The sequence below is a fragment of the Protopterus annectens genome, chromosome 9.part0, assembly GCF_019279795.1.
Source record: "Protopterus annectens isolate FY-2018-M chromosome 9.part0, PAN1.0, whole genome shotgun sequence".
Taxonomy (NCBI): Eukaryota; Metazoa; Chordata; order Ceratodontiformes; family Protopteridae; genus Protopterus; species Protopterus annectens.
This window is the reverse complement of record NC_056743.1, coordinates 1,775,534,671-1,775,562,523: the sequence shown is the minus strand read 5'-3', so window position 1 is coordinate 1,775,562,523 and position 27,853 is coordinate 1,775,534,671. Positions and strand designations below refer to the sequence as shown.

At 40.3% G+C, this 27,853-nt stretch overlaps 1 protein-coding gene across 7 annotated transcripts in view; it reads right to left on the bottom strand.

Annotated features, from left to right (window-relative positions):
• The window catches only part of LOC122812252 (TLC domain-containing protein 4-like), a 1,080,923-nt gene that overhangs the window by 315,256 nt on the left and 737,814 nt on the right, over positions 1 to 27,853 (bottom strand). For 6 of the 7 annotated variants that reach the window (XM_044084636.1, XM_044084635.1, XM_044084640.1 and 3 more), the window contains one exon: positions 2,047 to 2,136. In XM_044084636.1, the coding sequence (XP_043940571.1) occupies positions 2,047 to 2,136 (90 nt within the window). Of the gene's footprint in view, positions 1 to 2,046; positions 2,137 to 27,853 lie in introns of those variants that run through there. The other variant, XM_044084642.1, reaches the window with a different exon arrangement.

Below are 27,853 nucleotides of genomic sequence, written 5' to 3'. Positions count from 1 at the left end.
GTGTGTGGAGGGAATTATTTTATTTTCCAATAAGCACAATTCAGATGAGGCAAAAGTATAACTTCTCTTTGTCCTACAAACTGGACTTCTTCAGATACTTGGAATATTTTGTTTAAGCAGTAATACATGTACAACAGTAGCTCAATGAGAAATTAGAGGCGAAGATGTTTCAATGTGTTTTTAGTACTGTAATGCCAGTACGAAAAGAAGTACTCCTGGCTTACAGGTGTTTGCGTTTTTAGGGGGGAATGCACATAGGGCACCTGCCTGCAGCATCAATTCTTTATTCAAGATGTGAGAGCAGAGTAAAGGACCCCCAGCTTGAGAATAAGTTATACTGGAGGGGTACTGATAACTAAACAGATGCTAGAGTTTATATGTTGCCGTTATGTAGATCAGGCATCTTGCTTTACTTAAAAAAAAAAAAAATATATATATATATATATATATATATATATATATTAACATTACATTTAATCTCTGGGATACGACTTCCTTCATCATTTACTACTGCTGCATAGTAGACTATTTGTTACTAATGCGATGTGTGACAGCACTGAATTACTGAATCACCTGGATTTTTAAATCCATTTTCACAAAGAAGGCTTACTGCACTCCTTGAAAATACAAATATACAGAACTAACCTATTAATCATTAGCTGCAAATCCACTTACATTACATACAACACAAACTCTTGCTCATGGATCATAAGAAGCATCCTGGGATTCTAAGGAGACACCATGAATACTGCAGGCATTTCAGTACCTCTGACCAATTAAGACAGGAATGGGAACATCCTGCATTATCTGCCAAGTTCCAAAAAGCTGATGCTGGCAACTTGCTCCTTTAGGTCTGCAGGTGCCATGTCTAGATGCACCAACATTCTGGTGAGTCCCAGAAGGACAAGTATTACAATGCAGGACCAACAGTAGACTAGCATACAGTGAACATGTCTTTGCTGGCATAGATTTTTAAACCTAACACTTAAGCGAATGAGATTTGAGCAGTGGATCTAAAGCTTGAGAAGACAGCCAACCACAAGAAGTACGACTGAGTAGCCAGTGGCCAGCACTCATATCTTGATGGGGACAGGAGTGCATTGCATGAGCATTCTCTGGTGCAGACAAGTCCTGGCTGTACCTTTGTGGAGCTGGGACTGAAGACATGCAGGCTAGCATTTGTACTCACTGCACAAGTATGATGCTTAAGGACAGACTGAGATTAGCAATATAAATTAAAACTTGTTATCTTTAGGAAATATAAAAGACTTGTTTTGGGTCACTCACTATGGAATGGTGGCTGTAAGTTTCAAACCCAGGTTATGTATGCTTTTAAGACTGAACCTATTATTTTTGTCCTTTAAAGCACACTGCCACCAAAAATGCATAGATATGCTGTATATGCTGTATGTTTTACACAATACTGCCTGCTCTGTTCTACTTATCTTCATTTAGCTTCTTGCTGCCTACTCCAAACTGTCCTGCAGCTAGAATAATTCAATAGCTCAGCAGCTTGCCTAGAAAACACCAGCTCTTTGGTTGCTGTTAGCAATGCAGCAAAGAATGCTGCTATAGTATTCTACACCTGAGTGCTGCACACTGCTAACCCTATCTACAGCACACTATCTATAGCAACTGTGTGACAACTGCCAATAAAGTCAGCAAATGTACAAGATATGAAGAAGGACTACAGCATATCTGAACCTCATCTTTGGAAACAGTAGATATTTTTACTAAGCGTTTACGTTTTCTCATTTCAGGTCTACAGTTCATTTAGTAAGGGTACCCTGAGACATAACATTTCATTTGCTGTGAAGTCCTCTGCAAGCTCTCACCAGCAGCTATGGGAAAGGTTAAGTGATCTGACATTCAGTGTGGTTATGGAGATGTTTTATTCTAGTTTCCAAAGCACTTGTCCATGATGTCATTTGCTGCATAATCCTGCTAAAAGTAAACTGCAAAGTCAGAGAACAGACATCAGTATCAAAGCTATCATGTAACAGAAGACACAAGGAAGATCTGTAGGATTTTTAGATTTTGCCTTACCAGACAAGGTCACTGTTCACAACATCGTCAAACCACAAGATGTAAAGACAGAAAAATCCAACAATTAATGCATGGATTGTGGAGACAAATCTGCAGAAAAGGGGAAAGCACAATTCAGATGAGACTCCATTCACAGGACATCCAATATGTGATATTATATCATTGTATATCCATTCAGAAGATATTGTTTATATCACTCTAAGGCAATATTACAGAAAGCTAATATATCATATGCAATCAACATCAATTTTTATATTTTTTTTGGAAGATGTCTGGTGAAGTTACTTCAGTAAGCTACTAGCAGGTCATCCATTCACATTTTTATGAAAGGACTCTTGTCAGTTCCCAGTATATTAATCCAAGTAATTAATATGCTTAACCTCTGTAGCTACAAAGATTTACAATATAATTTTATGTGTGGTGCTTGCTGCTTCTGTCTGGCAATGTCCCATACTTGATTGACAAGTAATTTTCTGCATGCCGGGTTTAGCCAAACAATTCACAAATGCACAGTAATCCTCTTATCTAGTTTGGGCTCTCTACATCTGAATCTCAGTACATGACCTGGTGTGCAACAACTTGTTATTTAACAAAGAACACCATCAATGACCCCACACACTATGAAAACAACAACATATTTACTGACACTCACAATGTCTGCTGTACTGCTAGGCATTTAGAGCTATCTATTGCTGAAAACAGCATTTAACATTTTGCTAACAGCATTTCTGACAAACAGCTGAGCAGCGTTTCTAAAAACTACCATATTTATCTCAAGATAATGAATATCCATTAGCTGCAAACCAATTCTTTCAGACAAAGGGCCCTGGGAATTTTGGCTGCAACAAACAGAAGAATGGGGGTTATCAGAATAAGTTAAATATCATTCATTACACAGCAGTAAACAAGTCAGGAACATGTTTCGTATGTATGAATTCCTACCACAGCAGTTCTATAGCTGATTCATTACCAAATACATTTTAGATAAAAATAAAGAAAATCCATATCAAAACAATGAAGGCTGTGCAGCATGCATTCCTCTATAGTGTGCGCATTAATTTACTTGGTCTGTGCCCTGTGCACATCTCAAAGGGTTTTTAGATTTGTACACAAAGATTCTACACGTCTCTCTTCTCACTAGCAGTCACGTCTCATCAAAATGAGATTCCTGAACACTCGCTCTGAACCCAATTACTAGTAAACAATCTTTCTAACATCCCCAATTAAGTGAAAACAGTGTTCTTGGCTAAAGACTTATTAAGTAAGAATGGCATTCCCCATGAGCAGAGTTGTGAAACACACCATCAATTTGCTCCGCTACAATTTTAGCTTAGTTACTATGTGCTGCTTTCAGCAACATACTCTGCAAATTGATGCCATTTACTACAAGGCCAATGCAAAACGGGACCCCACCCCAACGAAGAGTTGTTTATGTAAGTTAAGAAGCTGCAGGAGGCACGCAGCCTTGTATGAGTGATGCCCAGATGGACAGCATTTTTGTATGCCTTTATTTAAAAAGGTTAAAACAATACACAAACTTCACAAAAAACACAGCAAGTCTTATTCCAACAAGAAAAAGAAGAGAAAAACTTTGCACATACATATCTTCCCCAGTATACTTTTCAGGTATATTGCTAACATAAGAATGAAATACCCATGCATCTGAAAAAGCAAATGAAGGAAGTGTATTAAAATATAACAGGCAGGGGAATCCATAAACTGTATACAAAAATAAGCATATTTACCCTACACATTATAGTTATCAAAAAATAATAAAACAGACATACTTAAGAAAAATTATACAAATATCCTAAGCTAAGAAAACATTTAAGGAAACACATTAATATAGTCTTACAAACATCTCAAAAAAACATATAACGAACTTTAAGAGAGTTAATATGTTAACAAGATAGAAAACAAAGGAAAACTGCTTACATGAAAAACTTTGAGCTCACATTTTGGAGAGGGAACATTGTCCTCAGAATATGAAAAAAATGAATACCACATAATACCACAGAAAAAAGCAGCATACCTCGAGGAAGTATATGCATTTGTTTTGGACTGGCAAAGAGAAGAGAACAGATTTTGAGTCCTAAAGGGTATGTTTAATCAAAACAAAATTCATTTTGGAATTAACAGCAAACACTAATGCAAAATTCAAATTCTGAAAGCAGATATGAAACACTAAAGGGGATATAAAGAATAAAAAGTCTAAATGAAAGTAAGGAAAACTGCATCCATATACTCGGCACAAACTGCATACCTACAGACAGAATCATTTAAAATAATTACAATGATGAGATGGAATTAAATGCAGATCTGAAAACATGCTATTCATATGAAAGCAAACCATTCTTGTCTGGGTGGTCTGTCAGTTTAGAGGTAGATGCTTCAAGAATTTTTGGAGTTTGGAAAAATACTGAGATTTTGTAGCTGTGATAATATGAGCTATTTTCCAGAGATCACTTAAATACAACATCAAAGTGAGAGGGCAAAATATGTGACAAATCTTTAGCAAATATGTTTACAAATTTTCTGAAATTTAGGGTGAGGCCATCTTTGCCCATGGATATGCAATCTAGAAGTTCTTTACTTATTTTAAGTCTAGTAATAGGGAAAGGGACTGAAAAGGATTGGGGTGTTGTTTCTATTGTCAATTGAATGGTTAGGAAAGATGACAGCACTTAAAAAAGGTTAATGGTGTGGTGATTACATTAAATACTAGGGAAACTGCTCTAGACTCAATGTACTAGTACTCAAAAATTAAAAGAGAAGCTGCAAACATACTGTTTTCCACTCGTGAGAGAGCTAAGGTTTACAATAAAAAAATATATACATACATATATCCCCAAATTAAGACTATGGTTTGACTTTAGTAGCTAGCTTCTCAATTATACAAGCCATGTAAGAAGTATCATAACTGGCAGAGTTGAAGCGGAATGAGTTTCTTCTCTGTATTTCTTCACCTTTATCAATTCAGTGGCAATCCAGGTGTTAAAACAGCCACTTGCTTAGGATACACAGACTTAATTAGTGTAGCTTTATTTGGAGAGGAATACCTGTCTGGCAGTTAGAGTTGAGTATTAAAGGCCATGAGCCATTAATGAGCTGACTTCTGTTGTTCCTTCAACCTCTATTTGCCTAGTGTGTTCCTCTTATCAACCCACTTATCCAGATAGTACTCCAGGTCTGAGTATGAAAGAGGTTAATGTGAATAAGTGCTTTACCCTGTTTAACAAATAAAGTTGACCATGAATCGTCAGACCCATTGTAGTATCATACACTGGCAGTACTAATTTAAGATCAAGGAAATTTCTGAGTTGATGAAGTTTGCCATTAACCCCAAGGTTGTGCAATTCCAGAGTTAGTATGTTTAGAGACACAGAGATGTGGGGAGTGAAGGCTTCCCCAACAAAAATATTTACGATTTATGTGACAGCTTCTTTTTTTCCTGCATTCAGTTTTACTTTTGCAATGTTTGCTGATGCCATCACAGTAATTAGTACTCCTGGAGTGGAAAGAATGCATTATATTTACAAAAAAAACTGTAAAGCACTGTCAACAGCCATATTTTAAGCTTAGGCCAGTCATTTCAGAAGAGATTAGTATGAAGGTCAGATACAAGAGCTACGTGAAATCTCACATCTGTATTTTGATTCTGTCATGACAACTGTTACCCAACATAACACGAAGAAGGATCTGCCAAATGAGGGATGTGCTCTCAAGGTACACTATCACTCAACAAAACAATGGATGATCCAGTAATACCTTCACTATTTAGCAGATGATTGTACATAGCTGACCTCCTGGGTATGTATATATATTACAGAAGTTGTGTAAGGGGATAAGAAGTTTCAGGACTTGTTTGGTGTATCACTTCATGTTTGTTGGAATTAAAATTAACATTTGGCTTGTTTTTACTTACTGAACTGACCTTAGATTACTATTACATGGTTTAGTGTTTAACCACCATCAGGGATATGTTTGTGTTCACAAAAGATTTGCTCTGCAATTATTGAAATATAACAGACCATCCTGATCTTTCATACTAAAAGCCTACCTTATGTTACTGTCGGTTTGGAGAGTTTATCCTTATGCCATATGAAGTCTGTTAGGAGGTGTTCGGAAACTGCAGGAACACTTCCCAGCCACACCTCTGTCTAACAGTTGTAATGTTTCAGATGCTGACTAATGTTCTTTTGGGAGAGATTAAAATGTAGCCACCATGGAAATGGAACCCTATATTACAGAAAAAGAGGATGATGAATGGATAAAACAAAATGGGAAATCATATCTGCTGCTATGTGGCAGCCCCTGTTGCCCACACCATCTCTCTCGAAGAAGCCAAAAGTCTTCATCTTTCTCAATGTGCAGAACAGATTGGCAGGTGTCAAATCACCCAAAACAGACTCCATCACCAAAATCTTACAAGAGACTTCCAGTCTCGCCTAACCAAACAAAGTGGAATTTTTGTATATCAGCCTTGACAGTATCAGTACAACTACTGATTAAAAACTGTGTGCATTTCATTAACAACCTGTATGTATTTATGAATTTTTCCTTCTGCCTACACATCTCATTAGCTTTTAATGTTGGGAAGCAAGATTAAAGTTAGCAAATGCTCACACTGTTTTGAAGTGGTTTCACAAAACTGTTTTATCACATAATGACTTTTTTAGGTTTAAGTAATTTTCTAAAATTTCTTTAAAAGACTAGGTTTAACATATTAATGTAATATTTCTGTGTATGTTTGTGACAGTTTTGTTTTGGTAGACACTTGTGCCTGTTGTGTTGTCTGGAAATTGCAAAGTTGGTCCTTCAGGTGCTTGCTGTTACGCATTACGTTTGATTTATAACATTCTCATGGCCAGTACAGTGTAGTCTACCTTTCATTCAGATTAGTCATTACTTGATATAATTTCATTGTTACCACATGTAAAACGTTTGACTTACAGAGGTCAAACATTTAAGTACTACAGTAAATGAAGCTTATGTGTAATGCCACCATCTTTTGATGTTGAGTGAGGTAAACACTACAGAGTGACACAAAAGTCTTTTTTGTTCATTCTTATAATTCTCAATTTATACACATTTCCTTGCTGGCAAAATTAAATGCTTTCTTCCCTGTCCATGTTCATATCAAGCAAAGCGGAATCCAGTTAGGGCACTTCTTCAGAATAGGGGAATGTAGTGATTAAATGACGGCCTTGTTGTTAAATCGATTATTTTTCCTCTTCTTATTCTGTTAATTTCACTCCACTCTGATGAGTGCTGATTTCTTCATCTCAAAACCTGTTGTAAATCTGGGAATTTATACACAACAGCTTGGCTAGGTATCACACATTCCTATCTTTTTGGTTACAGAAGCTTTTAAATAGTCAGGGGTAACTGATGTAGACTTAGGCAAGACCTATTTTTGTTTTTCTGTGTCTCATTAATATTGTTTGAATGAACTGGCATATTTTGTAAAAGCTGTCTTGTTATATACATAACTGAATGTTTGCCTTTGCAAGAAATGTCACAAATGTATTGCAAATAATTGAATCAGCAAAATGTATCAAAATAATGCTACCTACATTTGGAACAAGATACGTTTCTGACTGGTGAAATAAACATCTGACAGACGAGTAGCTTTTCCATGCCAATATAACACGAAGAACTCTACTTACACCCGCCTTCAGATTTTCTCCCAAAGTTTTGTAACTGGCACATCTCTGACAATGTACTGTGGACAGTTGTGTATCCAATCACTGTTTAGGCAGTGGCTGGCTACACAGATGTGAGGAGAGCTTTATAGTTTGTTAGGTCTTACTGAGTATAATTGAAGGGCAGAAGAGGATACTGCATTATATCATGTGGTGGGTGAGATTAGAAGATTGCCACTGATTTATATTACATATTGTTGGCATCCATGAGGAGCATTTGGAGGTGTACACTAACCTACAGTGGATTACTTCAGAACCCACTGTTTCAATGCAGGGCAATAGGAACAAGGTTTGCCAGACTATATGGATTTTTCAGTTATTCTCACTACTGCTAATATATAATTATCGGCCATGGGGTGGGTAAAGCCTTTCTAACACCAAACGGGATAGATTAATTCAAGCACCAAAAGGGTGACTGGCCAGGCGGCCCACAAGGGCAGCTAGCAAACAGGATAGGGTAATTCAACCAAAAAAGGGAAATTGGCTAGGCTTAAAAAGTCCCACAAGGCAGCTAGCAAGGTACTTGCATATAAACCTAATCCTGTTTATCAGCATTAAAGTTCCTTACCTGTTCTACTTGGGCAAATACAGAGTTGATTATGCTAAGGGGAAAATATTACACAAATGTTAAGGACTATCTAATTTTGAAAACTACATGCCACCACCTGTACACCTGACAACAGATCCATACTTTTTTTTTTCATTAAACATCTTTATTAAATTATCATGTATGACATAGGCAATCTTACATTTATATAAATGAAAAACAAACACTGACACCACTTTAGATGCAAACATTATACATCACAGACATCACTGAAACAACTGTAATTACAAACATTATACATAACTTATAATCTATCCAGTCACTGCCAGTTAAGCATTACATGGCTCATTTAAATCCTGCCTCTTAAACTTCATTCCTTCTCTGCATATATTGTTCTCACAATTCCCATTTTTTCCTATGTAGTGTGCTTCTTCCCTTTTCTAAAGATCCCAATTCCTGTTGCTTTATCTCTGTTACTATAGTCACTACTTCTAGTAAAGTTGGTCTAGACTTCAATTTCCATTTTCTATTAATTGTTTTTTTGGCAGCCACCAGAGACTCGGCAAGGCTTTACTAGGTCTAGGCAATTCCGATTCTGTATCATAGCTCAAAAAATCATATCCCCAGTCAATCTAATCTGCTCACCCACCATCTCCGACAGAGCGGTCTGCAGGGGAATCCCTAAAGTCTGCCAGCTCATTACACTCCCAAAAATATGTTCCCAGCCACCTCTTTCTTGCCTGTCACACCTTCAACATTTGCTATCCACCTCCTTTGGAGTCTACATCAGGTATAAAAATACCTATGTAAACACTTCCAGGCAAAGATCCTAAATCTTCTAGACATTGTTGCATATTTGGGAGATATACATATATCCCCCCATTGTCTCTTTGTGAATTGTTTATCCAGTCTCTTTTCCCAACCCTTTCTAAGCTCCTCTGATTGATTCTTATAATTGTCATGCAATATTTTATATGCTCTACTAATTATTCTTTTTTTAATGGCAAACAGATCCACACTTTGAGCCTTAAAAATGCGTATTTCTAAAACAGAGAATTGTGCTCCTTGGGGTGGGAGGTTGGCATAATGGTTAAGGTGGGAGGTTGTCATAATGGTAATGGTGTTTACCTTAAGGATAAGAGGTACAGGGTTTGATTCTCACATGGAGTAATTGGCTAGGCTTAAAAATGGCCCACAACGGCAGTTAGCCTAGTACTAATCTAAGAACCTATCTAAGAATCTTAAACTTGTCTGCAACACTATCTGCCCATTTCCTGAATGGCTTTTTGCACTATGACTAGGAAATGCACAATAGTGCGTTTGTTTGGGGAGGGTCTGAAATAAGCAGCAAAAAGTATAGTTGTTTACACGTACCAGAAATGTAAATGTTCGAGTGCATTCACTGTTGCAGTCATCACTTCTGGGTTATCCCTGCTGTGGTAGCCCTCGGCTGGCCCGAATACCAGAGTCAATGTTTTTTTGCATTGGCTGCCATCACCTGTAGTCTGACGTCAGGTCGTCAGTGCTATAAAGCAAGGCAGCCAACATCATTACATCAGTTTTTCTTGCCTTAACCCGTCAGAAGCACAAGGGAATAAGGAAAAGTGGTCCTGGTAGCTAAAAGCCACCGTGGGAAGCTTATGTCCCCCTAAGGGAAGATGCCATATGGGGGATGGAGGGAGGGAAACCAGGACTGCGTGAATACACTCGAACATCTACATTTATGGTAAGTGTACACAACTATAGTATGTTCTTCGTGTTTCACTGTTGCAGTCATCAGCTGTGGGAGGATTCCCAAAGCTGAGGAGAGGGGTGGAAGGATAGGTTACAATCCTAGGTATGGGTCAGTAGGCCACACAGAATTGCAGAAGCAAACCCTGCCCTAGACTCAAAAAAAAAAAAAAAGGAGGTAGGTGGTAATGCTTTGCAAAGGTATGGACAGATGTCCAGGTGGCAGCTTCAAAGATGTCCCTGGTGGGGACTCCTCTGAGGAAGGCTGTGGAACTGGAGGCTGCCCTAGTGGAATGGGTACGGACAGATTTGTGGGGGGGTTCCCATGTAGTCTGTAGCAGAAATGGATACAGTGTGATATCCATTTGGAAATATTTGTTTGGAGATGGGCTTCCTTTCTGCCCCAGGGTCAAAGCTGACAAGTAGTTGGTCTGTTTTTCTGAATGGTTTAGTATGGTCCAGATAGTATTTGAGTTGTCTATGCACATCTAGCGAGTTTAGAACTCTTTCCCCCTTGTTTTGAGGGTTGGGAAAGAAGGTGGGTAGATGAATGGTCTGGTTGAGGGTCACATCAGATACCACCTTGGGCATAAAGGAGGTTTTAGTCCTCAGGGAGACCCTGTCTGCATGGAAAATGATGAAGGGCTCAACAGCCATGAGAGTCTGAAGTTCTGATATCCTTCTGGCTGAGGTGATAGCTAGCAGGAAGGTACTCTTCCAGGAGAGGAATTTCAATTCTGTAGAAGCAGCAGGTTCGAAAGGAGGTAAGGTTAGTTTCTCTAGAACATAATTCAGGTCCCAGGATGGCGTGGGAGGCCTTCTGGGAGGTGTGATATTAGAAGCCCCTCTGTGGAATTGCTTAATCAAAGGATGAGAGAAGAGGGGTGGGTTTGAATCATAATGCGCAGAAATGGCTGAGGCATGGATTTTAATAGAGGAGAAAGAGAGGCCACTATTGAGCAACTCGGCTAGGTAATCCAAGATAAGAGAGATGGGAGGTACTGGACCCTCTGGACTGGTTCCAGGAGCAGAAACGTTTCCATTTCCCTGTGTATGATTTTCTGGTGCTGGGCCTTCTGGCCTCTGTGATGATGTCTAGGACCTGTTTGCTTAACAGGGACTCCTTGCTAGCCTTTAAGGTATAAGCCATGATGAAAGGTTGAGAGTCTGTACGTCTGGGTGCAGTATCTTCTCCCTCACCTGGGTCAAGAGGTCTGAGATCAGGGGAAGCTGCTTGGGGGCTGTAAGGCCAGGCTGCGCAGTAAGGGGTACCAATGCTATCTGGGCCAATCGGGAGCAATGAGGATGGCCTTTGGTCTCTCCTACCTTACTTTGATCAGTACCTTGGGAATAAGGGGCAGAGGAGGGAACTCGTACACAAAGAGGGAGTTCCAGGGGAAGGTCAAGGCATCCACCTTCCACACTAGGAGGTGATACTCCCTGGTACAGAACTTTTGCAGCTGATGGTTGAGGTGCGAGGCAAAGAGATCCACTTCCAGAGTCCCCCCACTCCTGAGTGATTTGCAGAAAGATTTCCCTGTGGAGCTGCCATTCGTGGAGGTCCAGTAAGTTCTGCTTAGATGGTCTGTCAGGGTATTGTTGACCCCTGGTAGGTATTGGACAATTAGCTGTAGACTCATGGAGGTGGCTGTAAGCCAGAAGCTCATGGCTAATCTGCATAGGGAGTAAGATCGGGTCCCCCGTGTTTGTTGATATACCATATTACTAAGGTGTTGTCTGTTTTTAAAATGAAAACCCCCTGGCCTGAGATGGGGTTTGAAGGATATCAGAGCCTTTTGTACTGCCATCATTTCTTTCTGACTGATGTGCAAGTGAAGTTGCTGGGCATCCCAAAGACCTTCGGTGCACCTGCCTGCTAGGTGAGCGCCCCAAGCAATGTCTGAGGAGTCGATAGTGATGGTCTGGCCGGAAGGGCGGAGGATGAAGGGAAGACATTTGTTCCTGGCACAGGCCTCTGCCCACCAGAGAAACTGGGCCCTTATATATGGGATCAGAGGGAGAGAGGACTCTAGGGACTGAGAGTGCTGGCACCAACGGTACTTTAAGTACCACTGGAGTTTTCTCATGTGAAACCTGGCCAGAGGAATGGGAAGGATGCAAGATGCCATGTATCCCAGGGCTTGCAGGAACTTCCTCACAGTGAGATGACTTCTGGAAGCCAGTTGGGTAAAGTAAAGAAGCAGGCGGCTCTGCTTTTCTGGGGATAGGAAGGCCATTTGGGATGCTGTGTCTAGCACAGCTCTCAAGAAAATGATCTTCCTGGATGAGTTTTGTTTTGATTACTTCTCGTTGGTGGTGAACCCTAGGGAAGTTAGGAGAAATTTGACAAAGAGAAGATCCTGGAGCAGCTTTTCCTTGCCCTCTGCCCGAATGAGGCAGCCATCCAGGTAAGGGTAAATCTGTATATTTCTCTATCTGCAGAATGCTATGACCAGTGCCTAGCATTTGGTGAATACTTTGGGAGCAGAAGATAAACCAAAGGGCAGCACAGAGAACTGAAAGTGTTGTGAGCCTGCTCTGAAGTGCAGGCATTTCTTGCAGGATTCCCTTACTGGGATGTGGAGACATCTTTTAGGTCTAGGGCCACTAGCCAGGCATTTTTTGCTTGCATAGGCAGCAGCTGCTACAAAGTTAGCATTTTGAATCTGGGGACCACCAGAGAGGTGTTCAAAATGGATAGATCAAGGATGGGGTGCCAAGTGCCTTTTTTTCTGGGAACAAACAATAGTCTGGAATAAAAGCCTTTGCCTGTTTGATCTGTGGGGACAGGTTCTACTGCCACCTGCAATATGAGAGTTTGGACCTGTTTCAACGCCTCTGCCCACTGATTTGGAGGTAGTTCTGGGTACCCTCTTGGGATTGGGATTTCGCAGAAAGAGAATTTGTATCCCTGAGAAATTATCTTTAAGACCCATTGGTCCTTTGTTACAGAAAGTCAATTGCCTTTGAGGAGGGACAGCCTTCCTCCTAGTTTTTAGTGAGTGAAGGGAGGGGGAGTCATTGTGAGTGTTTGCCATAAAAGGTTGGCTTAGAACTCCCGGTCTTAGAGACTGAAGTGGTCCATTGTTTGCTTCTCTGCTGGCCCTGGGATAGGGGCCTGGAGGGTCTGTCCCTGTGGGGCTTACCTTTGCCCTGTCTGCTAGGTGCAGGGAAGGCCCAGTGCTTAGAGGGAAAGTTCCTGCTGAATCTGGGAGGTTGAACTTGAAATAAATCTTTTACTGTTTGCATAGATTTTGCTTTGTCTTCCATCTTTTTAAGCAACTCTTCTGCTTTTTCCCCAAACAAGCGCTCCTTATCTAGGGGTGCATCAATAAGCTTAGACTTGACATGATCAGGGAGAGGTTGTTCCTTCAGCCAAGCATGTCTCTGAATAACAGATCCTATCACTGTGATGCTGTGTAATGACCTCTGGGTCTGCAGCAGGATTTCTGTACAGGTATTTGTGAGAATCCAGTACTCTGTAGTACCTATCAGGTTTACTGGGAGCAGGAGGGAGGGTATCGGGGGTTAAGCTGGATTCATGGAAAACATTATCCACCACTTATAAAACAGGGGGGATGGCCAGGGGTCTGTGCTGGGGCAAGTCCAGAAACTCTCTAAGTCTTTTCTTAGACTGTGTAAAGTCCTAAAATTCACATTGGAAATGTTCCCTGAGGGAGTGAAGGGTGTCATCAAAGGAAAGGTCCTCTGGAGGGGATGCAGAAGGTATGGATTCCTCTGCATCTGAATCCTCATAAGCAGTTAAGGGATGCTGTTCCTCTTCAAAAACTGAATAATCAGATTCCTCAGAAGCCTGTTCTGTCATAATTTCTGGAGAAGGGTGCCTTTTCCTTTTAGAAGAAGTGGCCCGACTGCCCCAGATAAGGGAGATGAGATCCCCGTCATTTTAAGCATTTGTGCTTGGGGTGATGGAGCAGTAGCAAGATGGTGGCTAGAAGCAGATTTCCTAGGAGTGGCCTGGCTTCTAGGCCTAAGAGAATCCATCAGTCTCAGTAAAACGGTAGTCGGATGTGAAAATGTTTTTTGTCTAGAATCGGTAGTGCGAAAGGCCTCCTCAGAAGCAGGTGCCTGCGTCACGGTTACGGACCCAACCGAGGCATAGACAGCCAAAGGCTCAGAAGACGAAGAAGATTTCTGTGGCATACCAGACTCCAAAAGGTTCTCGGTAGAGGCCTGTGTAGATATCAAATCGGGCAACAGGGGCTGCGAAAGCTCCTCACTGAATTCCGGAGAACTGACGCCCTGCTTAGCAGTAGCGTTGTCGGAAGGCTTAGCCTTGTGTGGTCTGTCTCTAGCTTTATCTCTACGTTTTTTCAGAATGTCCACAAATTGTTGGCTGATGGACGCCATATTGGAATGCAAAGATGGAACACGAAAATAACTGTCTACAAAACAGCTCTATAGCGAATGTTTCTCGCATTACACAGAACCGGCAATGGCGCATGTCGTGGTCTGGGCCTAAACAAGTGACTCAGTATGAATGGAAGTCTCGGTGTGGGATCTGCTTTCCACAGGCGAGACAATTGTTAACTTTTTCAGACATCGGTTAGTGCAAGAAAAAAAGATCCCCAATGGGGTACTTAGCTTTAGACGTTTTCAGCTGAAATTCAACTTCTGGTAGCGACCGACCAGCACTCATGCGAATTGCTTCTGCTACAAGCTCCACAGCAAGAAAGACTAATGTAAAGACTTGGGCTGCCTTGTTTTATAGCACTGATGACCTGACATCAGACTACAGGCGATGGCAGCCGACAGTTAAAATTGACTCTGGTATTCGGGCCGGCCGAGGGCTGCCACAGGTGATGACTGCAACAGTGAAACATGAAAAACATCAACTGTTCTTAATGTTCATTCTAATGTGTTGGGGTATCCATCTTTTTTTCTGGTCAGAATAGCAGATGACTACCTTGCCTCTTTCTCTATTATGGAAGAGCAAAGCTTGATCACTCAGATTGCAGTTCCTTGCTCGCTAGTCCTCAAAAGCTGCCTATTATATATAATGTAATGAGGTAACTCAAAACAAATTTTTTTTTGTAAGTGGGCAAGCTTGTCTGGTCCTCCCCTGAGCTTGGAGATACCAACTCCACAGCTGTACAACATTGGGTAAGGGAGAAACACCCCACAACATGCACAGCTTTCTTGGGCAATCACTTCTTTCACTGTAACATACAAGAGCAAGTGATTTCTGAGATTTAGCACATCTTGTCAATACATACTCTGCCATCTCCAGTATGGAACAAGCTGTCTGTCAACAGGACACTGACACCACCAGATGAAGAGAAACAGCAGAAAAGTCTATGAGTGTGCATATGTATGCATATGGCAAGAGTCCATGTCTTACCAATACAGATGTATATATGACTGACAATGTCAGAAACCCATTTATTATGAGTGCAACATTCACCAGCAATTACAGAATGCTATGTGGCCAGATAACAGATTTTACCCATATTTCTTTTTTATACTTTCACAAACATAAGCACAATAACAACCCACCAATGAAATAGTTTAGGGTTAAATAATCAATTTACTATCAAAACAATGACCCTAATCCTTAAAGAAAATATCCCAAATGAACCAAGAAATGAGATGACATGTTATGCTTTAGTGTGTTACTTTACTTCCCTACCTAATAAGTCATGGCTAGCCATAGGGTTACTAACTTTTCAACTGCTCAAAAGTGGAACTTTTTTATTGAAACATAAGATTTTGCAGATTATGTCACTGCTTACCTGCTGGCAAACGATCATCCTTTACTGAGAGATTGTGAAAGACAGCAGATGTTCTAATCATCAGAGACAGTTTCCTTTCCTTGGTTTTACAAGAAAGTAAAATACTGAAAGGAAGCCAGAAAAACACATAGGTACTCTAAATGGATCCCCTTCAAAACACTGAATGGTCATAGGTTCATACTAGGCTATCTGCCCTGGGGCAATTATAAGCCTAGCCCGATTCTGTATGGCTTACGCCACCCCTTGATTTGAGCATACTGTGCCTTTTTTAAGGTTTGGTTTACTCTGCCTCTGTCTAATAGTGACATGGGAGTAATCCCTGGGACAAACCTACGATCCCCCATCCACTTATCGAGATTCTTCTTGAAGAGATTCAGTGAGGTGCTCTGCCTCACATGAACTGGAATTCTATTCCAGAGCGAAGGGAGCCTCTGGGTTATAAACTTGTCCCTCCAGCAAGTTCTATTTATTTCTGGTGGTCATTTATGGTCATAACATCTAAGCTCAGAACAATGAGACCATAACATCTAAAACCCATAACAATAAATTTAATGGCACTGAAACTTTGCATCACAACTTCAAAACCTACAGATTACATGTAAATAGCATCCCCTCCACCTAAAACAACACCAAAGTAGTAAACATACTTTGGACAACGTTTCTGCAGGGGGGCAAGCCCCCCCATGCACCCCCCCCCCCATAAATTAAATACACCAACTCTGAGATCGCAATATAGTGGGGACTCCACTGTATTGCGATCTCGGAGTTGGCATATTTAATTTACAGGAGGGGCAGATCCCCCCACATGGGAGGGTGCAGGGGGGGGCTTGCCCCCCTGCAGAAACATAGCACAAAGTGTGTTTACTACTTTGATGTTGCTTTAAGTTGAGGGGATGTTGTTTACATGTGATTTGTAGGTTTTGAAGTTGTGATGCAAAGCTTCAATGTTATGAAATTCGATGTTATGAGTTTTAGATGTTATGGTCCCAATGTTTTGAGCTTCGATGTTATGAACTTTAGATGTTTTGAAGGGGATCTCTCTAAATACCATACACTGCTGAAAGCAAATGCCCATCTGCTTTAATTAAAAAAGATGGTAATCAGTGTGATGCCCCTACACTGGCCCAGTGACCAAAGAGCCTCAATCCTCACCACTGGCAACAGTGAGGGACGTACACAATGGGAAGATGACAAGTACACACACAGTAAAGTACAATATCCCTTAAGAGCACACAGCGATCACAGTCAGTCTGGGGCTGGTTTCTCCATCTTTCTCCTCAATGGCACAACTACAGGGTTAAGATCTCAGTTGAGGAGTGAAGCCAAGACCTCCAGCACCCTCTCTGTCCAACCAGTGCTTTGTGTCCCTGCCCAAGTAGCTGACACACACTTTGAGATCTGATTTATATATAAACACACACACCTGGGGAAGGCTGATCCAGGTTTATTAGCTATGCCCCCTTCTGCCCAGACTATAAAGTAGTTATTACTGCCACCATCCCCTACTTATCAGCTACTATAAGGCCCTTACAAATGGTGACCAATCCTACTGTGTAATGTTACTATTATCCAAATGGTAGTTTTTGACCAAGAGTCAGGCCATTAGGAGTGGCCTGTACAGTGTCACCAAATACATATGCAAGTACTCTAAGCGCTTATATATGTTCATAGGTTGGTACTAGGCTATCGGCCCTAAGGCCTATGCAAGCCTAGCCATAACAATTCCCTGGAAATTTTTTCCCACAATATTTACTTCTCTGGGCCCCTGTCTAGCAGGGTGACTGACATGATCCCCGGGGTGAATTTCCTATCTCCCATCTAATCATCAAGGTTCCTTTTGAAGAGGGCCAATGAGGTGTTCTGCTTGACATGTATTGGCAGTCTATTCCAGTATGGGGAATCTCTGGGTCAGGAACCTATCCCTCCAGCATGTTTTGTTCAATGTGATAAGGTTTAGATCCCTGGAGCGTGTGGCTCTGAGGGATTGGGATTTCTTTAAGTGGAGCATGTCCAACAGCTCAGGGTTTGACATGGCCTTGTATGTTATGTCTCACAAATATTAGCCACAAAGATAGATTTAACTATATTTAATCTTCTTCTTCTTTCGGCTTTTTCCCGGTTAGGGGTCGCCACAGCGGATCATCTGTCCGCTCATGATTGGCAGTGGAGTTTTACAGTGTCGAGTTGCCAGCCCGGCGCCCAACCTTCCACAGAAGGCACACACATGCACACACTCACACCTAGGGCCAATTCACCTACTGATTTAACTATATTTAATAATAAATAATAAAAGAACAAGCCAATACTCAAACAACACAGTAACTACAGAGTTCAGAATCACAGGAAGTACTTTAAAACAATATTGCAGTACAGTCTCAAATAAACACAGAAAACATCTAAACTAATCTTTACTATATTCCTATCTAAAAGAGATACTGTGCCCTAATCTTACTTACAGCAAGTGCAGATGTAGTGCTGATGATGAGTGGATGTTCTTGCTAGGTCCAAGACAAAATACAAATTGTCTCTCTCTGACAGAGTTCTTAAATTAATATCAAACATTACTGCTGGATCAGCTTGGATGACATCCATCACTCTGTCACCTGCCTTCAGTTCCCATGCTAACAGAATCTAACATCTCTGTGTTAAAAATACATATCTCTCAGATGTTTGCTCAGAACTGGAAGTTGTAAAACAATTAAACACTTTTACATTTTAGACCTAGTAATTACTTCTCTCCAAGACAACAGGAAAACCTCTACCTCTAGACATTGTGTCTGCTTCACTGAAACTGAGAGATAACACAATCGTAAAACAGTTTTAACTTATTTTCTTGAGGTTTTTTAAGTTAACTCTGTATGTTCCAGCTTCTACTATTAAAACATACATTTGCAAAGGTATATACTTTAGATAAATTTCTGTTCTTTTCCAGAAGGGTACACTGTGGACACATCCTTGAAGCTCAGTACTGTACAAACCCTGTTCAACTTACACTTCCGCACCAGTACTTTAATACACATAACATACAGTTCTCTTGCATTTGTAAGACAAGCATATGAATCATGTTGATATGCACAAATGACATAAGATTATTTACAAAATTCCAGATAGCTGGGCTGACAGTATCACAATCAGCATGTAAGAACATGAACACAGAGCAACAAATGCTGTTCCTGGCAGGAGACCATACTGGTTGACAGTGTTAGCAGTAAAGACTTCCTGCAATGTCTACAGCAACAATTTATAATTTTTAATTATAAATATAAATTATCAGACTCTGCTCTATCATGTAGAGAGATATATCCCTGACCATGACAGAGATAACCTGAGTTTGACTATTGATTCAGATGCTGGAAGAGCCATGCAGGAGAGCGTAAGACTGAACAGCTAACAATGGCTTGTCCATTCAGGGGACAGTCGTAACCGATCAAACTGTTTCCATGCTAACAAGACTGGGGAAATGCAGGCTTTGTCAGCCAGTGACAGTAATGTGTGTGTGTGTGTGTGTGTGTGTGTGTGTGTGTGTGTGTGTGTGTGTGTGTGTGTGTGTGTGTGTGTGTGTAGGGGGGCAAGCACATGCCTGCAGAGAACACAGAATTTCCATGTGGTGATGCAGGTGTTTATGTCAGCCATCAATATGATTGATGAACACTATGAACTCTCTTCACTGTTTATTGAAAATGTTTGTATAGAATAATTTCTCTTATGTATGTTTATTGTTTTTTTCTACTTTTCTGATAAATGCATTCATTTGTATGTATACAATGTAACCCTCTGACACTGTTAACACTAACATTGTAAAACTATGGAGCTTTTCTCCTCGGGCCTCTGCTGAAAAAGGGCTACTTAGCTCAGTCGAACTAACCTGGTCAAAAAATGTAAAATAAATAAATAAATCAGGTGGTAGGGGTTATGGGTCATAACCACAACCCCTGATAGATGCCTGTGTGATGGCCTCCAAGAGGGGAAATAACATTTAACAAAATGAGCGATTACAGCAGTAGTGGAATGATGTGTGGACATAGGAGGTGTCTGATAAGACTACAGGGAGCCAGAAAGTAAGCCATCAAGCTGTGATTTCCATGGTGAGACAATATGTTTAATCCCTGCAAGTGGGACAAAGGTTCTAAATTATATTATAATAATCACAGATAACTGTGGCTTGCCAGTAGGACTATAAGAGAAAAATATATTGTGTGAACTTGTGTATGTGTGTCAAACAAGTGGAAATACATTGCTGTATGTAGCCAAAATTTCTTTCACAATTGCACTCATGCATCACAGGTGCATACAGTGAGAAAATGGTCATCTGGGGACTGGGTCAGCAGTCTCTGTGTGAGGCTGGAAGGCAGTCTTGGGTGGAGTACATACCCTTGTATCCAAGCATAATTCTGGAAAGTTTTACAAGGAATTGTCAAAATGGAATATAGATACGACTTAGACAAAGGTACTTAATGTAGGATTTCACAGTGATGGTATAGTATGCTGTATCATATTCTGTTGCCATTAGGGGTGGATATATGATTTCTTTTTAGCCTGCAGATTGTAATACATATCTAGAATGTAAATATGTAAATGTACTAAGTAACTGTACTGTGCTAAGATGTTTTTAGTGTGTGTGTGTGTGTGTGTGTGTGTGTGTGTGTGTGTGTGTGTGTGTGTGTGTTAGAATTAAAATTCATACAGATTTCGCCAGTACTGCCACTGGTAGGATGTCACCACTAAAAATCTCTTTGATCTCTATGCAATACTGACAATGAAACTTCACTGATGAGCTTCAATTAAGTCCTTAATGACTAAAGAATAGTCATTGAGAATAATGTACCTGACTGTCCACATATAATTCATCTAAAGTTTTGCTATGAAATGTCAAAAAGGGAATGAGACATGGCCTCAAGTTACCAACTGTATGTTTAATAAGTATTTTATGGTGACAATTTGCCATACTGCATTACAGTCAATTTCCATCGGGGTAAACATATGGCTTCTGTTCAGAGACAGAAATGTAATACGTTTAGTATGCATCTGCAATGAGCTGACATTACATAAGGAGCAAAACTAATATGTATTTCTTCTGAACAGTGACATTTTTCTGTCAGTCCATCTAAGCTAGAACCCTTTCCCCCTCAACACCACCAAATTTGGACATATGCAATATCATATACTGCCAAAAGATAACCCTGTGCAAATGTCTTCGTACTTAAACTATCCTACTAAGTGTATTCTGCAGATGGCTTTCATAACATTTTTGCCAAGAAATTTGCTAGAAATTTTTCAAGATATGGCTCCTTTGACCAAAAGGTCTGTATGTACACTGAGGTGCTCAGCTTTTGCCATCAGTTCACAACAAACACACACATATGCAAAATGTTCTGAAAAAGTAAATATCAGTATTACATCTTTAGTGTGTTTTATGAAAATATGAAGTAAAAAATAATATTACTATCTTGCAAAAGTGATGGTTTTGACATTTTAAATGTTATAATAAAAACACTCTTGACCAGTGGCAGATTACATTTACCTTAGGCCACAGGCAGTTTTAAAGCCATGGGCCCTCCACCTCCTCACATGTTTTTTTGGACCACATATAAATGCATGTTAACACAAAGGAAACCCAAAACAAAGATGTCTCCACTCAGTCTATGGAAAATGAAATAGTATTAACACAAATTCACATCAGAAACATACTTTCAACAACTGTATTTTATTCAAAAAGTTAACAACTTAACTTTTCAGGTGAAATACTTTAGTTGAGAGTATGTTTCTGATATGAATTTTTCTAATAAATGGACATTCTCTTTCGGATTCATCTTCCTGATTTAAGGCCACTTAAAACGCTGTTATGATAATGTATTAATGTCCATACCCTTCAGTTACAGCCACTTGATTGACTGTGTACATCTCAAATGTCCAGCTGAGATTAAAACAAGGCTGCAGCAAAGTATTCTAACCTGCTTTACACAAATGACACTTGACTTGCAAAGCCAGGCTATGGACTACTTAACTTGATCATGACATCAGGGTAAGCTATTCTCATCCAAGGACAACTACCATACTCAGCAATCATAGCTCCACTGATGCATGTATACACCAAAAATGTCCGATTATGGTAAAAAAAAAATACCACCAAATCAAGCATACATTTCAGGTTTGTTTCACAGGAACATATTTGCCCAAGTAGACAAATGTATTTCACACAAAAACACACTAGTCATACAAAGCCAAAGACAGACTGTTTAAACTTATCAAATAACAAGAAGTTGGCTCACTTTCATCCACAGACAACTCTCACATGCACCCAGCAGTTAGAGACATTCTGCCACTTTCACCTAATCTGATTATGGTTAAATAAGTACCTCTCAGCTTCTTAGAGCAAGTTCCAGGGCAAAGCCAAAATAAAGAGGGACAAAGACCAAGAATTACGGACGCGTTTTAAATATTGCTGTTATTTACTCAGAAAGATGCTAAAAGTTTTTTTGCAACAGCATGCATTTTATGAAGAAGATGAAGTTTGAAAGTCAAATGTTTGTCATTATTCTGTGGCTGCAGTCCTCAATGATTTCCCAAAAACCCACAAATTTTATGAGGAAGAAACCAAAAACATGAGGCAAAATTAAGGGCATTTAGCAAATTCAGGTACTGTCGAGAGCTCTGTTTCACATAAACAGTAACCATCCCACAGGTAATCTCTTTCGGCTTTTCCTGGTTAGGGGTCGCCACAGCGGAACTCCGGTCCGCTAATGATTGGCAGTGGATTTTTTACGGTGCCGAGTTGCTAGCCTGACGCCCAACCTTCAAAGAAGGCACACCCATTCATGCCCGCACCTGCCTGCATGTCTTTAAACGTCTTTCAACCGCGGGGAGGACATGCAGACTCTACACATTCTAACTTATTTCACACAAATGCACAACAGTCCTGCAAAGCCAAATGGTTAACTAAAGACAAAACAGGTTGGGTAAGATACTTCCATCCACAAACAGCCCACTTAACTCCAGCGGTTATACTCATGATGTGTACACCTAATCTGACTGTGATAAAAAAACAACAGCCTTAAACATCTTATCACAAGAATCAGGGACAAAGCCAGACGTCTAAAATTCAAATAGCTGCCATTTAGTGGCGGCAGTCCTTAGTGGTATGCAGGTGAAACCACATGTTTTATGAGTAACAGACCAAAATAACAACATACTTCACACAAATATACACTATTCCTATAAAACCAGGCTGCAAACTGAGTAAATGAGAAGACAATATGTTGTTCTCATCCACAGCTATCCCCTCCATTTAGTGACTGCAATCCTCAATGATTTGCCAGAAAAGCACAAATTTTATAAGGCACAGATGAAAAATATTGGGCAATGTCAGAAGCATTCAGTGAACCTAGTGATAGTTTAAATTTTGTCTCATGTAGACAGCAGCTTTTAGAGAACATTACAATTTACTTCATACAAAGACACACCAATACTATAAATCCAGACTGTAAGCTGGGCAAACAACAAGACATTATATCACAGACCAAACATATTAGCCAATGACAAGGGCATTCTGCAAAATCAGAGCTAATTTTAAATTTGTTTCACAAAAAGAATAGCCAGAGAGTTTAAACATTCTAATTTGTTTCACACAAATGCACACTAGTTGTTAATGGCAGACTTTAAACAGAGTAAATGACAAAGATAAGTTGATTTCATCCACTGTGTAGCTACCACCCTTTATCTTATTGCCAGCATATACAAAAAAAGAAAGAAAAAGAAAAAAGTCATAATTCATATTACCACAATCTGCTATTACCTTTCTAATCAACAATCCACAACTGCAGTACACTATTTATTACTTGCTCCTGAGTTTTCTACTTGTTGCTGTCCCAATTAATTATGACAAAGCAAAAACAGCTGCAGTGCTTTAGACAGAGACTATTATTCTCTTTAAAAGAATGTGTTCTTGCCTTCTCAACTCTCCGAATATGAGGAGATGCAACGTTACTTATAAACAGATGTTTAATATCTAAAATTATTAATTAGAAATAACTCCAGAAGTCACACTAGCATGCTTTTAAAAAAGCAACATGGAATGTGTTGCATTATATAAAATAGCATCTGCATGCATTTATGTAACACATGTGGCATGTGGAATTAAAGTTCCACACCAAACATTTACTGAGAAGTAAAACCAGTCAGTTACATGGTAAGTCACTGCCAAACCTAGAAACTTCCTCAATAAACTCACTTTTCAGGATGTAACTGTAGGACTCAAACTTTTCAATAGTATTTAATCTTATAAGTGCTGTGACACCCCTCCTCTGGGCCAGTAATAAAGCAGCCTCAATCCACACCAGTGATACCGATGAGGGACATTCACTTGGAACAAAGACAGATGCAGATAGTATTTCCAGATGCAGCTCTCTGCACCAAGCACAATTTCCCTTAAGAGCACACAGGGAACACACTACATCCTGAAGCTGGGTTTCCCTCTTTCTCTTTCTCACCAGGCCCCACATAAGACTCCACACTGACCACAGCTGTACAGTTGAGTTCTCAGCAGAGTGTTCCAAGCCAAGTCCTCCACCACCCTCTCTGTGAAACCAGTGATTTGTGTCCCTGCTCCAAGTAGCTGACACACACACTCTGAGATCTGATTTTCACACATACACACACACACTTGGGAAAGGCTGATACAGATTTACCAGCTATGCCCCTCTGCCCAGACTATAAAGTTGATACTACCACCAGAACACCCCAAAGCCAGCTACTCTAAAGCTAAGGATTACTAGTCCTGGTTTTCACAGAGATTTTGTCTCTGGCTGTAATCAGAACTATAAGATAAAATCTTTGGTTCCTAAACCAGGTTATTTAATTTCAGACTATTTTTCATTGTTAGCTGGACTGAGATTAACCTCTTCTCTTCCAGCATCCTCTGTTACAATATATTAATTTCAACAGTTACAATACCATCTGACATACAAGTGTATTTCTTTTCTGTCCTGTAGGACCCACTGTTGGTACATTTGTAACACAAGCAGTGTTACAAATACATTTTCAACACAAGCATCTGTACAAATCAGTTTGATATACAAATGACATATAGCTGTTTACAAAACTCCAGCTAGCTATGCTGGCATATGTTACAAATCCACTGCCCTACTACTCCTGGCATAGTTCGCACTACCTCACATCATCACATCTCTCCCCGCTTTGAAGACTCAAGCTAGTTTTTCAAGTGACCCTTGAGAAATGTAGCTCGAGAGGAATGAGCTTGTCTGGGAATACATGAACCCATGCCCTGTTTTGAGAATGCATCTGCATTGGCACTGCTGATCCCACTGTGGTACTGCACAGTCATGTCACATGCCTGTAACCCTAGGGTCCACCTTAGTAACTTGGAATTTTGATGGCTGTCTCGATGTAGCCATAGATCACCCTCAGACTCCTCCTGCCACCCACTGCAAATATTCTGCACAAGGGCCTCCCTATAATGGTAAGGCTTCCTTAAGTTAACATGGTACAGTTTGTGCCCCTGCCTCCTCCCTAGCACTTTCACCATGTAGTTAACATTACTGACTTTCCTTATTACTTCGAAGGGTCCCTCCCAAGCTGCCTATAGACTGGTTATTCTCTTGGGTGCTGGTCTAGAATACAGCTGTGACTAAGGCTGAAATTGTTTACTCTTTAGTCAGGTCAGCATGCACCAGTACTTTGGCTTCACACACCTTGGCCAACTGGTTCTTTGTCAGCTTGCCATAATCCTCTGCTGACATCTTTCCCTCCTTTTCCTGACTATACTGAACTAACAAAATAAATTAAATTGTTATGAAAATGAAACTCCGTATGTTTACCTTGTGGCTGATGAGAGTACATACACCTTCAGTGACAACTGTCTATAGGCTACAGAAATTCAATTAATATCCACACCACTCTCACCAATATGTGACATTCCTGCACTGGGCCAGTAATCAAGGAGTCTCAATCCTCACCACAAACACCGGTGAGGGACATTCACTTGGAGCAAAGATAGATACACACAGTATTTCCAGATGCAGCTCTCTGCACCATGCACAATTTCCCATAACAGTACATAGCAAATACTCCCATCCTTGGGCTGGGTTTTCATCTCCCTCTTAGCAGGTCCCAAATAAGACTCCACACTGACCACAGCTGTAGAGTTGAGTCCTCAGCATAGGGTTCCAAGCCAAGTCTTCCACCACCCTCTCTGTGAAACCAGTGTTCTGTGGCCCTGCTCTAAGTAGCTGACACACACACACACACACACACACACACACACACACACGCACACACGCACACCCTGGGAAAGGCTAGATACTGCCACCAGAACACTCCAAAGCCAGCTATTCTAAGGGTCTTACAAGGGTGCAAAATGAAGAAAAACAAATACCTGCTCAGCTATGAAGCAGTGATACAACAAATAAAAATAGATAAAAAACATGTGAACTAAGCACTTTCACCCCTTATAGGGCTTCTTCAGACTCTGAAGAAGCCCTATAAGGGGTGGAATCACTTAGTTCATGTGTTTTTATCTATTTTTAATTGATGCATCACTGCTTCATAGCTGAGCAGGCATTTGTTTTTCTTCACTTTGCAACATTGTGGAAGTTTGGTGTTCTGGCTCATACAAGGGTACCCAATTATACTAAGTAAAATTAATACTAATATAAATGGTAGCATTTGATCAATGCAGTAAGGCTTTCAGGAGTGGCCAAGTGTCACCAAGTAAGTACTCTCAAAGGTTAAAATATTCTCTAAAAGACCAGCCACTAGGAAAATGTTAACTATATTTAATAATAAATAATAAAAAAGCATGAAAATACTAAATATCTATTTACAATAAACACCAGAGTTTCAGTCACAGAAAACATTAACAATAACACAGATGGAAAGGTTCACACAGATACAGAACAATACTTAACTAATCTAACTATATTTTCCTAACTGATCTTAAGAATTACTGTTCCATCATTCTCTTACTACAGCAAGGCAAGATGAAGTGGGTGAGTGGTCTTTCTTCTTGTCAGGTTTCACAAACAGACTGTCCTGAAACTTCTGTCTCATCTACTGTTAAAACATCACGTCAGTGCTGGATTACAGAATGCAATCATATACACCTGGTCATCTGACTGCAAATGAACTGGAATCTAGCACATATGTGTCATAATACACACACATACAGCTTTGCTAAGATGTGTTACATGAACTGGAGTCTGTTCCATACATGCAGTAACCTGAGAGAGACAAATCTGTTCCTCCAGCAGATTCTACTGATGTCACATACCAGGTTGAGGTCTTTAGAGTGAGTAACCTGTGAGCCGTTGGACTTATGGCTATGCAGCATTTCCAATAAAGCAGATGGCTATGCAGCATTTCCAATAAAGCAGAGTCAAAGACTGCCTTATACACAACACAGAGATTGTCTCTGAATAGTCTGTATGAAATGGAGTAAAGTGACACTGATTTCAGCCGATCCACACAGGACAAATGCTGAATACCCTGAATTCTTCTTGTGAGGAACTTTTGTGGTCTCTCTAATTGCTGCAGGTGCCTAGAAAGGTACATACCAAAAGGGGTGCTTGTACTCAATTACTGACCTGATGAGGGAAGAGTACAGGGAGGTTATAACTTCTTTTTTTTTTTTTTTTTTTTGCAGCAGCAATGTCCTTACTTATGAGATGAGCAATACAGAATGCCCTTTTTACCACTGTGGAGACACAGTGATCAAAGGTAAGGTTGCTGTCAACCTGTGTGCCCAGGTCTCTCACCACCGAGTGCATGCTTACGGTGTTTCTACTGATGTGGTAATTAGAAGGAACATTGCTCCTACCGAAAGGGATGATAGTGTATTTTTTTTTTTTTTGCATTGAGTTTAAGGCCATGACATTGGCACCAATCATTTGTTTGTGTAAGACCCTCCTATAGGATGCTGAGATTGTTTGGGGATTCAGTGAGTGCTCCCAGTATGCAGTCATCAGCAAACTTCAGCCACAGACCTTTAGTTTTTGCTTGCATTTCACTGAAATAGATTCTGAACAGTAGAGGTCCCAGGACTGATCCCTGTAGAACAC